The sequence below is a fragment of the Dipodomys merriami genome, unplaced genomic scaffold (genome assembly GCF_024711535.1).
Source record: "Dipodomys merriami isolate MVZ:Mamm:240054 unplaced genomic scaffold, mDipMer1.0.p SCAF_961, whole genome shotgun sequence".
Taxonomy (NCBI): Eukaryota; Metazoa; Chordata; class Mammalia; order Rodentia; family Heteromyidae; genus Dipodomys; species Dipodomys merriami.
The window spans coordinates 313330-327961 of NW_027206581.1; the positions used below are offsets into that span (position 1 = coordinate 313330).

At 51.0% G+C, this 14632-nt stretch overlaps 1 protein-coding gene across 1 annotated transcript in view; it reads right to left on the reverse strand.

Moving 5' to 3' along the window:
• The window catches only part of LOC138821914 (anoctamin-2-like), a 124892-nt gene extending 118322 nt beyond the window's left edge, over positions 1–6570 (reverse strand). Inside the window, 2 exon segments of the mRNA XM_070014362.1 lie at positions 6310–6408; positions 6562–6570. Of these exon segments, the coding sequence (XP_069870463.1) occupies positions 6310–6408; positions 6562–6570 (108 nt within the window).
• Positions 6571–14632: the final 8062 nt, after the last annotated feature.

Below are 14632 nucleotides of genomic sequence, written 5' to 3' on the forward strand. Positions count from 1 at the left end.
TGGATGATAGATGGATAGATAGATGTACAGAGGGATGACGGATGATGAATGCAGGATGGATGATGGATGGATGAGTGGATGGGTGGCTAGATGGATGGCTGAATGCATAGATGAATGGATAGAGGGATAAATGCATGAATGAGTAGGTGGATGGATGGATGGGTGGGTGGATGGATGGATAAATACATGAGTGAATGGATGATGAATGGACAGATAGATGGATGGATGAATGGATAGAAGAATAGAGATGATGGACAAGTGAATACTTAGATGGATAGATGGATAAAGGTGTGGATGATGGATGGACAGATGGATAAATGGGTGGATACATGGATGGATAGATGGATGAATGAGTGGATGGATGTGTGAATACATGTGTGGATGGTTTGACATGATTTCATAAGCATTCTTCCTCAAAGACAAAGGCAACAATTTGAAATGTCAGGCCGGATACAGTGAGTCACACATGTAATCCTAGCTACTTAGGAGGCAGAGACCAGAAACAAAGATGGGCCTAGACACAAAGCTAGGGATACCCACACAGGCATACACACACGCACACACACACACACACACACACACACACACACACACACACACACACACACACACACTTCAACAAATAAGCCAAAAATGGCATATACCAGTCATTCCAGCTGTGCAAAAAGTACAGATAGGAGGACCATGGTCCGAGGTCAGCACTCACCGAAAAGTGCAGGTTCCTATTTGAAAAACAACTAAAGCAGAAAGGGTCGGGTGCATGGCTGAGTGGGAAAAAATGCCTCCCTACCAAGCTCAAGGCCCTGAGTTCAAACCCCAGTTCAGAAAATCCATCCATCCATCCATCCATCCATATACACACACATACACACACACATGCATGCATACATACACACATATACACATAAACACACATACACACATACATACACACATACGTGCATACATACATTCATGCACATGCATACACATACATACATGCATGCATACACAAAAATACCATTTAGAAAATACCAATATTTCAAAACATGGGTTCTACAAGGGAGAATTAAGACACAAATGTGTCTCTAATCTTTATCTTTGGTTCACACTAGCTCATCAGAAATTAGTATGCAATGTTCTGCAACACAGCTCTCCCTGATCTAGAGAGTTGGTTGTGTGAGAGACAGAGAAAGAGAGACAGAGACAGACAGACAGAGAGACAGAGAGAGAGATCCTGGGCACTGTCCCTTAGCTTTTTCACCTGAGCTAGAATTTCAACATTATATCCTGATATTATCCAGAATCAGTTTCTAAAATTATCATATAAAGAACACATTGATTTTACTAAAGCCCCATACTTACAATGCTCGTGGGTTTTTTTGTTTTTTGTTTTTGTTTTTGTTTTTGTTTTTTGAGAGTCGTGGAGCTTGAACTCTGTGCCTGGGCGCTGTCCCTCAGCTCTTCAGCTCAAGGCGGGCGCTCTACCGCTTGAACCACAGCACCACTTCTGGTTTTCTGGTGGTTCATGGGAGATCAGAGTCTCACAGACTTTCCTGCCCGGGCTGGCTTTGAACCGCGATCCTCAGATCTCAGCCTCCTGAGTAGCTGGGATGCCAGGCGTGAGCACCCGCGCCCGGCGACCTTGATTTTTCTTCCCAGCATGATGACCCCTGCCCTTCCTTTCTTTCAGCCATGTGATCCTTTAGTTAACCACGTCCGTTTATTTTGAAAGGATCCATTTGGATTCTCTCTGTGTCTCGTTTGACGTTATTCCCCGGCACGTCCAGCCTCATTCTGGGAAGTACATGCTATGGCAGGAGTCCAGCAGAGAGCACACAGATGATAACAGAACAATAGAATATGGCGTCCAGCTGCCGAGTGAGGTCCCTCTGCACGGTGGCGTCTTCGGCGCTCCCTCCTGGGGAGACTCAGCCGGAGACTCAGCCGGAGACTCAGCCTCCTGATGCCTTTCCCAAGAAAGGGCACTGCACACCCGAGCACCCCGTTTATGGACACCCCCAGGCCCCATTCCCTGGCCTCCGGTCCCCTCCAGCCCATAGTCCCAGAGGGAAGGGGAGGAGCCAGAAGGACCCGGCGGATCTGGGAGCCGACTGCCATGAGCTTCCCATGATTCCCCCCTGCCCCCTGCTCCCTGCGCTGCTGCATTGCTCTGAGCCTAAGTGGATCTCGGAATCTGCTTCCCCAACGGGGTCTTACGGCCGCCCATGAATGCATCTGTTTGCCTGTGAAGGATGGGTAAGCTGAAGTCCTCACCGTCTTCTCCTGAGGGGGTCAAACCAGACCCCACAACGCCAGCCACTCCCCGAAATGGCTGCTCTCGACGCTCTGACCAGAGTGGGCAAAACTAATCCTCAAGCCGGGCACCGGTGGCTCACGCCTGTCATCCCAGCGACTCAGGAGGCTGAGATCTGAGGATCGAGGTTCAAAGCCAGCCTGGGCAGGAAAGCCCGTGAGACTCTGATCTCCAGTGAAACCACCAGAAAACCAGAATTGGCGGTGTGGCTCAAGTGGCAGAGCACCAGCCTTGAGTGAAAAAGCTCAGGGACAGCATCTAGGCCCTAAGTTCAAACCCCAGGACCTGCACTTAAAGAAAAAACAAAAACGAAGAAGCCACGTGATACTTAATCGTTCCAAGCTTAGCAGACGCTGCATGAACTGGCATGGATTTTATGGACTGGCTCCCCACCCATGTCTGTGCCTCGGGCTGAGAGAGAACATGAGCAGCAGGGCTTCCCACACACAGGTGGACAGTGAGCGAGAAATGGGCGCCGGTGCTGACCGATGGACATCAAGGTCAAAGCTTCTCAGACTGTCAAGGTCAAAGGCCCGGCCTTCCCACGCACGCTGTCCCATGGACGGATACCCAGAGTCCCTCTCCACACGCTGGCTCTTCTGGTGTTGTTTTTGGAAAAGGAAAAAAAAAAAACAAAAACGCTTCCTTCCAAGAGTTTCCCCCTCCCGGTGAGTATCTGTGCTCAGGACTGTGAGTCTCGGGACACAGGACAGTGGCTTTGTCCAGCTTGGAGATTTCCTCCATCCCCACCCCATCTTTCCTTGGGTCTCTCCGGACCCTTCCCGGGTTAGGATCCAAGAGATCCTGGGGATGTGTGTGGCGTGTTTCCTTCATGTGTCCTCCCCCCCACCCCATCCACCCCCCATCACCACCACCCCACTGCTGGAACGCTGCTGTCTGCAAATGTTCTTGCTTTAGTTACTTCCTGGATCTATGAAGAAGGCAAGAAAAACACCGCCGGGCCCCAGGCCGACGCCACCCACAGATCGATCGCCGGTCCCTCTCTCCCTGCGGGAAACCAGAGCTGAGCTAAGCCCCATCGCCCGCCTCGGCACCCGAGTGAGAGTCCTTGTAACAAACACCACGGGGCCTACTCAAAATACCAACTTCCATCCTGTCTGTCTGTCTGTCTGTCTGCTTCCAAGATCCCCCTGGGAGGCCAAGGCCCAGCCAGAGTGTCAGGAAGTGCGGCCATGGGGTGGACCCCACAGAAGAGTTCCAGAAAAAAAAAAAAAAAAGGCCCACCTGAGTTGAGGCTGGGACCCAGACACACCAGGAAAATGTTTCCTGTATCCTCCCCCCCGCAGGGTCTGGAATCGGCCTCACGGCTCAGCCTTGTCCAGTCACCTACCCTTTCCCCACACACACACACACACACCCCACCTCACAGGGAAGAACCCTGCTCTGCAGACACAAGCTCCAATCCCTGCCTGGGGCTCTACATTCTTCCAGGCCCCCCGTGAATGGACTTCCTGGGGGGTCTGTACCTTACAGCCTCCCCCAAACTCAACACACAGGCCTGGCTGCATGATTGGCCAGGAAAAAAGTTGACTAGGAATTGAGGATACACAGAAAAATACTTGAGGGAAACACACACACACACACACACACACACACACACACACACACCACAAACTCCTGCATTGGCAGAGTACTCCTTAGGAGCCATGTTCTTGAGGATATCATAAAGACATTTGCACATCCCTGTCCATTACTGCATGAGTCACAACAGCCGAACAAGGAAACAGCCCAGGTGCCCCACAACCAACGACTGAATCCAGAAAATGTAGTACAAATACACAGTGGAATAGTATTCAGCCATAAGGAATGAAATTTGCAGGGAAACAGATGGACCTGGAAACCAGCATATTGAGCAAACTAAGCCAAGCTAAGGATATGTGGATGTTGGGAGTAAAATATAAATGTAGGTGTAGACATGTGTGTATGTGTGTGTGTGTGTGTGTGTGTGTGTGTGTCAGCTCACCCGAGGCTGAGACTTGGATCATGTTGATAGGAGAAAGGAAATATCGATTGAGGAAGAATAGCTCTGCTCAGAACAAAATGGTATCCCAACAAAGATGGCGCCCAAAACAAAGATGGCGCCCAAAACAAAGATGGCGCCCAAAACAAAGATGGCACCCAAACAAAGATGGCGCCCAAAACAAAGATGGCTCCTCCATTTCAGGGCTGTGGTATTAGGCCCGCGAGGCCTTATGGCTAGAAGATGAAGAATGGCACAGCAGTGCAAATGAAGGAGAAAAGATTGGCAGACACAGGAGGCGCGTGATTCAGTCAGATGGACGTTTCATTGGAAAATGTTTCCATCTTAACTCCGAACAGAACCTCTGGGTTTGTTCTTTTGGAGTGGAGGATGGCTGATGACTCAACCACCGCATGGAATTTGATGAGTGCTTTTTGATGGCGACGGTAGGCCAGTTAGCAACGAAGACGGTCTCTCCACTGCCAACAATGGCAGTCAGAATAGTGTTGGCTACCCTGTGTGTGGCAGGGGAGCATGTGGGGAACGGGGCAGTGGCTGTGGAGCTTTACTTGTGGGGGGGGGGACGTGGAAATATACTAGTGGTGGTTGGAATTATGTAGGTAGATCAGCCCTGCAAAGCTAGGCCACCACTTGTGAAATGATGTGTGTGTATGTGTGTGTGTGTGTGTGTGTGTGTGTGTGTGTGTGTGTGTATGTAAGAGGGAGGAAGGGAGGGAGGGAGGGAGGGAGGGAGGGAGGGAGGGAGGAAGGAAGGAAGGAAGGAAGGAAGGAAGGAAGGAAGGAAGGAAGGAGAAAAATAGAGAAAGAAAAAAGAAAACTGAGAAAGAGAGAAAGGAAGGAAGGCAGGAAGACAGACAGATAGATGTAAAAGAAAGGGAGGGAAGGAAGAAAAGAAAAAAATAGAGAAAGAAGAGAGGAAAAATAAGATAAAGAAAGAAAGAGGAAAGGAATGGAGGGAGAGAGGGAAGAAGGGAAGGAAGGAAGGAAAGAAGGGAGGGAGGAAGGGAGAGAAAGGGGGAGGAAAGGAAGAAAGGGAGGGATGGACGGACAGACAGAGGGATAGAAACATTGAGCGCAGAGACAGAGTCGCTCACCTACCACCCGAGGTTGAGCCCCATTGGCTGGGGACCCTACCCCTGAGGGGCATCTCAGATGGTCAAGTCCAACCATTCTTCCTTTCCTCTAAAATAGGTATTCTAGGAATAGGTGCTTTGTCTGTGGGGCTGTGTTAGATTTTGTTATACAAGGAGATCCGCGACCTGGGGACTCCCTGGAGAGAATTGTTGTTTATTTGTTTTAATTACACCTAGGCTGTTCTAATGGAAATCTACCTCGACACCCCTCAAACTGAAAGATTTCCCCCCATCCCAGCCTCCCCGCCATCCCATGAGCATGACCTGACCTCCAGAAGGTTCTCTCTTGGCAAAACAGATGCCAGAACCTCATTCCATCCCAACCCAGAGGAGAGACATCAGCTAGAACATTCCAGATTACCTCCCACGTGTCTGCTACCAACTCACTTGGTTAAGAACCCACTGTTTGATGGAAAGAGATCAACCCAATCTACCATCCCAAGTGTGTGTGTGTGTGTGTGTGTGTGTGTGCACGCGTGTGCCAACCCTGGGGCTTGAACTCTGGGCCTGGGCCCTGACCCTCAGCTCTTCAGCTCAAGGCCAGTGCTCTACCACTTGAGCCACAGCGCCACTTCTGGTTTTTTGGCGGCCACTTCTGGTTTTCTGGTGGTTCGTGGGAGATCAGAGTCTCATAGACCTTCCTACCCCAGGCTGGCTTTGAACTGCGATCCTCAGACCTCAGCCTCCTGAGTAGCTGGGATGACAGGCGTGAGCCACCGGTGGCTGGCCAGGCCAGGTTTGTTGCTTCATGGCCCAGATCAAGCCGAGAGCTGGCAGGAGTTCATTCTCCACGCCAGCTTCCTTCCAGACCCTCCGCCACCCATCCAGCGCCCCCCACGCACCCTGCCAGGCCCCAGATCCAGGAGAAACACACATACTTTCTTGGTGGGAACTTTGATCTTCAGGAACTCTGCTTCTCTGGCCAGCACCTGCCACGGGGCGTGTATCCGGACGAACACAGATCCCTGGCTTTTGCTCTGCAAGGTCCAAAGAAAGCAGAAAGGGAAACACTTGTAAGGACATGGTTTACATTCCTAGTTCCCTCAGATTTCTTGTTCTTTCCATCGGCGAGGGGGGGGGGTTGTTTTCTTTAAACATTCCCAGGAAACTGTATTCCCTCCCACCATTACCCCAGTCATCCACCTGTGCCTACAATGCCCACCCCCATCAAAAACCACAGAGCAAACTAAGCAATGACGCCTGTAATCCCAGCTATTCAGGGGGGTCACGCTCTGAAGAGCATGGCTCAAAACCAGTCTGGGCAAGAAAGTCTAGGAGAATGAGACTCTTATATCCAATTTATCAGATATATATATCCAAGTTATTCACAAAAATCCCACCCCAAGTGGCTCAAGTAGTAGAGTACCAGCCTTGAGCAAAAGCAGCTCAGGGAAATTGCCCAGATCCTGAGTTCAATCCTCAGGTTCAGCAAAAGAGAGAAAGAAAGAAGGAAAGAAAGAAAGGAAGAAGAAAGAAAGAAAGAAAGAAAGAAAGAAAGAAAGAAAGAAAGAAAGAAAGAAAGAAAGAAAGAAAGAAAGAAAGAGAGAGAGAGAGAAAGAGAGAGAAAGAAAGAGAGAGAAAGGAAGGAAGGAAGGAAGGAAGGAAGGAAGGAAGGAAGGAAGGAAGGAAGGAAGGAAGGAAGGAAGGGAAAGACAGAAAGCAAACACCTGTAGCCCTAACCACTCAAGAAGTGCAGATAGGGAGGGCTCTGGTTTGAGGCAAGCCCAGGTAGAAAAGTCTATGAGACTCTTATCTCCAAAACAACCAGCAAAAAGCAGAGCCGGCAACGTGACTCAAGTGGTGGAGTGCCAGCTGCTGAGCAAGCAAGTTGAGTCCATGTGAAGTCCTGAGGTTAAACCCTGGTGCCAAAAAAAAAAAGGGTAAAAACAGAAAAAAGAAATAAAGAAAACTGCCAAGAAAAAAAATCACTCCAAATACAGTGTACAGGGCTGAGTAGAGGACGCTGGTCCCACGGTGACCGTTGGAAAAAATCACAGCCCTTCAGAGCACGTCTCAGGAGACATGGGGATGGACCGGCCACCAACACCGTCTGTACCCGGATGAAGCCGCATGGGAGTCAGACCCCATGCTTTGGGAAGCGAGATGCGTGATCCGGCCAGGAAGGCCCCGGCCCCGGGTACAGGGTGCATTTTCTGAAATCCATTCACTTTTACCGCCCTGTTCTGGTAGCCAGAAGTGAGAAAGTCAAAGCTGAGGTTCAGAGTTTAAGGTCCCCAGTATGGGCACGAAAATTCATCATCATCACCATCATCACCATCATCATCATCATCATCATCATCATCATCATCATCATCATCATCATCATCATCACCATCATCACCATCATCATCATCATCATCATCATCATCATCATCATCATCATCATCATTGTCATTATCATCTGAGATGGTTGTAACAGGGACCAAATGCATTTTCGAACTAGAGTTAAATCAAAGGGCAGATCCAGAGTCTAGCGTGAAACCTTCAAACTTCAACTCCCAGGTGCGGCTCCTTCTGACCAAACACCATTCAATGGCCTGGGGAGAGAAAGCTCTCCAGCTGGGCGCCTGAGACCCTAGAGACTCAGGAGGCTGAGATCTGAGGATCGGGGTTCAAAGCCAGCCGGGGCAGGAACAGCCGTGAGACTCTGATCTCCCATAAACCACCAAAAACCAGAAGTGGTGCTGTGGCTCAAGGGGTAGAGCGCCCGCCTTGAGCTGAAGAGCTGAGAGACAGCGCCCAGGCCCTGAGTTCAGGTCCCACAACTGCAAAAAAAAAAAAAAAGAGAGAGAGAGAGATTCTAGAAGCTTGGTCTGTGTGCAGCAAATCAGACAGAGCGGTGGATGCAAAGTTGCTCCCCAATGTGGAGACGTTTAATGTTCTCCAGGGGAGGCCGAGTTTGCTGCTTCTATCCCAACCCCCCCTCCCCAACAGAACTTGTTTGAAATGGAATAAATAAATAAATAAATGACTCAAAGCTGGAATGCAGAGCAAGAGAGGGCTGGTGCGATGGTCGACTCTCCGTGTTCCTTTCATGTCACGCAACCCTGTTACCTTCTCATAAAAAGGACAAAGAAAAAAGAAAGAAAGAAAAAACCATCCCTGCGGATGTGAAATGCTAGCTGGTGCGCTTAGCTGCATCTCCTGGAGGAAAGCAAATGCGCACACACACACACACACACACACACACACACACACACACACACACACACACACACACACACACACACACACACACACACACACCTGTGTAGAGCCGTCGCCAAATACAAGGGCTGTGTTTTATTGTTTTATTGCCCTGGGAATTTAACCCTGGAATGTACCCTGTGATGGCGCTTCAACAAATCCTTTCAAGTTTTGTTGGCCTAACTGATGTTGGTTCTGTCCTGGTTCTGGACCTGAGTGTGGGGTTGGGAGGAGGGAGGGGGAGTTATTGTGTTTTGGTTTGGTTTGGTTTGTTCAGAAACAATAAAGGGGTCAGAAGAGCTTGGAGCTTCTGATTCAGACAGAGGAAGATCTTAATTCTGGCAGGGTGACAGGAACTCATGCCTGTAACCCCGGCTACTCTAGAGGCTGAAGTCTGGATGATTGTAATTCAAAGCCAGCCTGGAAAGAAAAACCAATTAAGATTCTACCTCCAATGAAACAGTACAAAAAAAAAGGCAGGGCTGGGGAGTGGTTCAGTTGGTGTAGCATCCACTGAGCAAGCAGAAGGCCCTAAGTTCAAACCTAGTACCTCTAAAGATAAAATAAGACTAAAAGAAGCTTGTTTTTGAATTTTACAACTTTAGGGACTCCAGAAAGTCCCTTAACCAAGTGAGACTCAGTTTCTTTTCCTTTTTTTTCTTTTCTTTTCTTCTCTTTCGTGTGTGTGTGTGTGTGTGTGTGTGTGTGTGTGTGTGTGTGTGTGTGTGTGTGTGTGTGTGCGCGTGTGTACTGGTCCTGAAGCTTGAACTCAGGGCCTGGGCGCTGTCTCTGAGCTTCTTTTTACTCATGGCTGGCGCTCTACCGCTTGAGCCACAGCGCCACTTCCGGTTTTCTGGTGGTTCATGGGAGATCAGAGTCTCGTGGACTTTTCTACCCCGGGCTGGCTTTGAACCTCGATCCTCAGATCTCAGCCTCCTGAGTAGCTGGGATGACAGGTGTGAGCACCAGCGCCTGGCAAGATATATCTTATATCTCTTATATAATATATAAGCATTTCCTCGTTCCAAAGTGTTACAAGTAAATAAATATTCAATGTGATTGGAGAGACTCCAGAATCTCATCAGGCAATGAAAATGTAAATGTGTGGGAAATGAGCTGTAACGTAAAAACCTGGCTCTGGCCAACAGAGAGAGAGGAGGTGGGGGGGGGGGGTAGAGGGGGAGTCCAGTACATAAATATGAGAATATGGACTCCTGGATCAAGAAATTGGGGTTCACAGGCTACAATACTACAATAAAACAGGACATTTCTTCATTTGACTGAAGTGTCTTCCCGACCCCCAGAAGAAAAACCAAACCCACTCAACCCCTTTCACAGATTCTGTGTTTATCGGATGCTTTCTGAACCATCTCTGGAAGGTCCGAGGAAGAGGAGAAATATCGATGCTCATGCCAAGTTCCTGCTCTTTCTTTCCTTCTCTCCCTCCCTCCCCCCTTCTCCCTCTCTCCCCTGGTGATTGAACTCAGGGCCTTAAACTTCTCCACGCAACACCCTGCCAACTCTACCTCTTGCACTACGTCCCCAAACCTTTGGTTTGTGTCTTTGACGTACGAGTCTCGCACCCAACATTGCTCCAGGCGGGCCTCGGTCTGCGATCCTCCCTGCCTCCACCGCCCGGGCAGCACACCCAGAGCCGCACAGATGCCCCCCGCCGCCGCGTCCCGTTCTTTAATTTAGTTATTTTTGACACAGGGTCGGAGCTGGTCTGGAACGTCCATCCCTCCTTTCTCTCCTCGGGTAGCTGGGAATACAAACGTGAGCCACTGGGCCCGGCCTTATTTGCCTCCTTCAACTTGGTCATCCATGGAGTCCATCCAGAGCTCCCGTCCTCTCTGAACCCCAACCCTCCGTCTCCTCCATCGCCAGCTCTCCCAACCTCCAGCCCCGGGCAACGCAGGCGTCCCTCCCTCCACCTGGAAGGCCTTTCCCCTTGGCAGCATGGCGCCCGCCCCGGTAGGCGATCATCGTCGGTGGCAGCTGCTCGTCATCCGGGTTACGGCTGCAGCTCCGGGAGGACCAGCCACATGGCCGACCATCTTCGCCCCACTTGCGTCCTGAGGATGCTGTGTGAGGCAGCTGCCGACCATAACCCACAGGAGCCACTGGCGAACCTTCTGGTGCACAGGGCTGCCGTGTGGCCCGGCTGTGCGGCCCGAGCCATCGCGTGCTCCTTTCTGGGAGCTCTGAATGGTTCTCGGATGTCTGGGTCCATCTTGTGGCCACCCAGGCCTTCCCCGGGGGGGATCGCTGCTCCCCTGGGCTACAGACATCTGGCAAATCTCTCCTGAATGCCACTCCAGGCTCGGTCCATCCATCCGGAAGCTCGAGGCCTTGGAAGCTAATCCTTACTGAGAAGGACCGGAATCGTCTAGAATATTCTAGAATTTTCTAAAGGAGGTGCTTCCCCCACTGGGAATGGGCCTAGCCGTGCACGCATTTTAGACCATGAACCCACATGGCCGGCGAGATCTTCCCTCAGAGGAGAGGATCTGCCCCGCCACAGGGTCTGAGGAGCAGAGGGAGGAGGGGAGCCCCCGTCTCCCGGCCCCGGGGACCCCATCTTGCTGACCGGGACCGAGCCCTCCTGCAGCCTTCCCCTCACAAGAGGCTGGGCGGGTGGAGGCTGGAGGGGTGAGGCCAGGAGGTCAGGTGGACCGGGCCCCCCCCCCTTGGCCGCCTCCCCGCAGCTCCTTCCCGTGACGGATCGCGTCTCCTCGTTATTATCCAAAGACCACATGTGGCTTTGTGTCCTCCCTGCGGACAGATGAGAGGGAGCAGGGAGGCCGCCTCCCCGGCCAAGCACTGGAAGCCGATACTCCTCGGGCCGCCTTCCCCTCCGTCCTGTGCCAAACCACCTCCGGGCCGACCCCGAGGCCCCCGTGTGCTCGCGTCCCTGCCGAGAGCTGAGAACATCGTCTACAGCACAGAGTCCAGGCTCCGGTCCACACCTCTGAGATCACCACCTGCCCGGGTCACGCGGGATCAGCAGGGACCGAAGGGCCCCCAGACGGACGGGCAGGGCCACCTCGCACCCCGGGGACCCCATCCTCTCCCACCAGCACGGCTGCCACCCAACGGCTCTGCTGGGCGACAGAGCCAGAACCAGGGTGTCTCCTCCCAGGTGGAATCGAAGGCCCAGGCTGTGGGGTGGCTGACTTCTTACAAGAGCTCAGGGGTGATCTCCGAGACCCGCCCCACGGACGCTTCTCTTAAGAAACACCCCCCATCTGACCGCACCATGGCCTTCACCGGGGATGAAATAACGCAGCTTTAGGCACAAACGCTCCGACAAAGCAGGGAAAAGCAGACACGGAGTTCCCTGCAGGACGCTCATCTCCAAGCCAGACCTCCTCACGCCAAAGGGGAGATAGACGGCCGATGATCAGCGAAGACGGAGGACGGATCCGGGCCCACTGCAAGTCCTGTCCCAGACCCATGGGAAACCAGCTGCGTGGCCCACCAGTGCCCAGCAGAGATGGCGCAAACCTACACCGAGCCCCGAGGAAAGATGCTCAGCAAGACTTGTCAAAGCAAACAGAAAACAGATGTCAGACTCTTCACTGTACCCAGGGCCAAGAGAGCCCAGTGCCTGAGCTACCCAGGTCCCAGGAACAGCACAGATCCAGAGAGTGTGTGACTATTTAAACATGGTGGAAGGCCACTCAGACTGACCACAACTGACTTGTCACACACACACACACACACACACACACACACACACACACAGGAATTTAAAATGTTGGCTTTTGAAATTGCCTGGGAGGGAGAGAGGGATGGATGGATGGATGGATGGATGGATGGATGGATGGATGGATGGATGGGTAGATGGTTGGTTAGGTAGATGAACGATGAACAAGTGGGTAGAGGGATTGATAATGGATGGATGGATGGGTAAGATGGGTGGGTGGGTGGATGGGTGGGTGGGTGAATGGGTGGATGATGGATGGATGGATGGATGGATGGGTAGATGGGTGGGTGGGTGGGTGAATGGGTGGATGATGGATGGATGGATGGATGGGTGAGTGGATGGATGGATGGATGATGGTGGTGGTGGAGGATGGATGGATGGGTGGATGGATGAATGAATGGATTTTTTACTGTAGTTAGTCAAACCACATGTAACAAACTTATAAATAAGGCAGACTTTTATTAGAATCCACTAGCCAGAGATAAAATTTCTACTGAAAAGAAGAAAGCATAAAATGAGACTCCAGAATTCCTGAAGATACAAGCAGAAAATACCTAGACTCTCCAGAGATGAGGGCAGGCTGGTGGGCTGAACACTACGTTTCAGACACACAGCCTGAAGTAGAAGAGAAAAGCAGAGGTGAATTCTATTTTGTTTGGGGGTTTTATTTGTGGCAGTCTGGGAGCTTGAACTCGGGGCCTGGGTGCTGTCCCTGAGCATTCTTTTACTCAAGGCCGGTGCTCTGCCGCTTGAGCCACAGCTCCACATCTGGCTTTGTTGGTAGTTAATTAGAGACAAGAGTCTTACAGGCTTTCCTATCTGGGCTGGCTTTGAAGCATGATCCTTAAATTTCAGCCTTCTGAGTAGCTTGGATTACAGGCGTGAACCACAGGTGCCTGGCCAATGATAATTTTCTCTTTTAATGTTCGTGTAATTGATCCCCAAGCCCTCTCGTAATTGTTACCTTATCTTCTTCGAAGGAAAACACACTACTCCTTGCACTATATATAAGTCAATCATCTTGGGGACAGTAACCAAGGGCTCAGAAACATGCTACCAAAGAAACAAAAGCCACTGGTCGGTCACCCACCATACACCCTTCCATCTCTCCAGAAACCAGATAAATGCTCTCTAACACGCAACTCAGAGGCCCAGCACCAAGACCTCGCGATTCACATCAAAGGAGCAGGGCAATGAACAAATGGCTGAGATCTGAGGATTGAGGTTCAAAGCCAGCCTGGGCAGGAAAGTCCATGAGACTCTGATCTCCAGTGAACCACCAGAAAACCGGAAGTGGCGCTGTCTCAAGTGGTAGAGCGGTAGCCTTGAGCTGAAGAGCTGAAGGACAGCGCCCAGGCCCTGAGTTCAAGCCCCAGGACCGACAAAAAAAAAAAAACAATGAAAAATAAATTATTTTTATGGGTCCTGGGGCTGGAACTCGGGGCCTGGGAGCTGTCCCTGAGCTTCTTTTTGCTCAAGGCTGCACTCAATCACGTGAACCACAGCATCACTTCTGGCTTTTTTGAGTGGTTCACTGGAGATCAGAGTCTCATGGACTTTCCTGCCCAGGCTGGCTTTGAACTACGATCCTCAGATCTCAGCCTCCTGAGTAGCTGGGATGACAGGTGTGAGCTACGGGTGCCCAGCCAAAACTGACAATAACATATAACTATACGATTGTACATGAAGTAATCATAGATAACACGTGATCATGGATTCTATGTTATAGAAGATAGTTATAAATTATTACAACCTGTATTATGTAACCTGTATTATAATATATATAACATGTATTATAATAATGAGGTAGTAATTATAATAATTAGGTAATATTATCATAATATGAACCACCGTTAGCCAGTGTCCTCCAGCGAGGGGAATCAGATCTAAGGGGATTTGCGCCATCCCCTGTCCATCCCCTGTCCAGCATTCCGCCTTCTTTCCCAGAACATCCTGGCTTCTGGGCGCAGTTTCCCGTCTATGAGGTGCGGCCCCAGTTTGGAACACATCTCCTCTGTGCAGCCAAAACAGAGTCTTCTGCTGTGAGCCTGAACACGCGCGCGCACACACATATACGTGGATATGTATGCATGCACACACACCCTTGCACACACGCATGCACACGCATGCACACGCACCCCTCAGAGCCGGCCCCGCCCCGGCCCTCCCTTCCCTCCCCACAGCCTCTGCGTGGAAGGCAGGGGTCAGCAGCCGGCGAGTTAACTCTGCAGATAGTGCAGCGCACAGGGCGGGGTTCGGGGAAACGCACGCGGCGGGACCTGGGGAGTTGAGGAAATACGGGACAG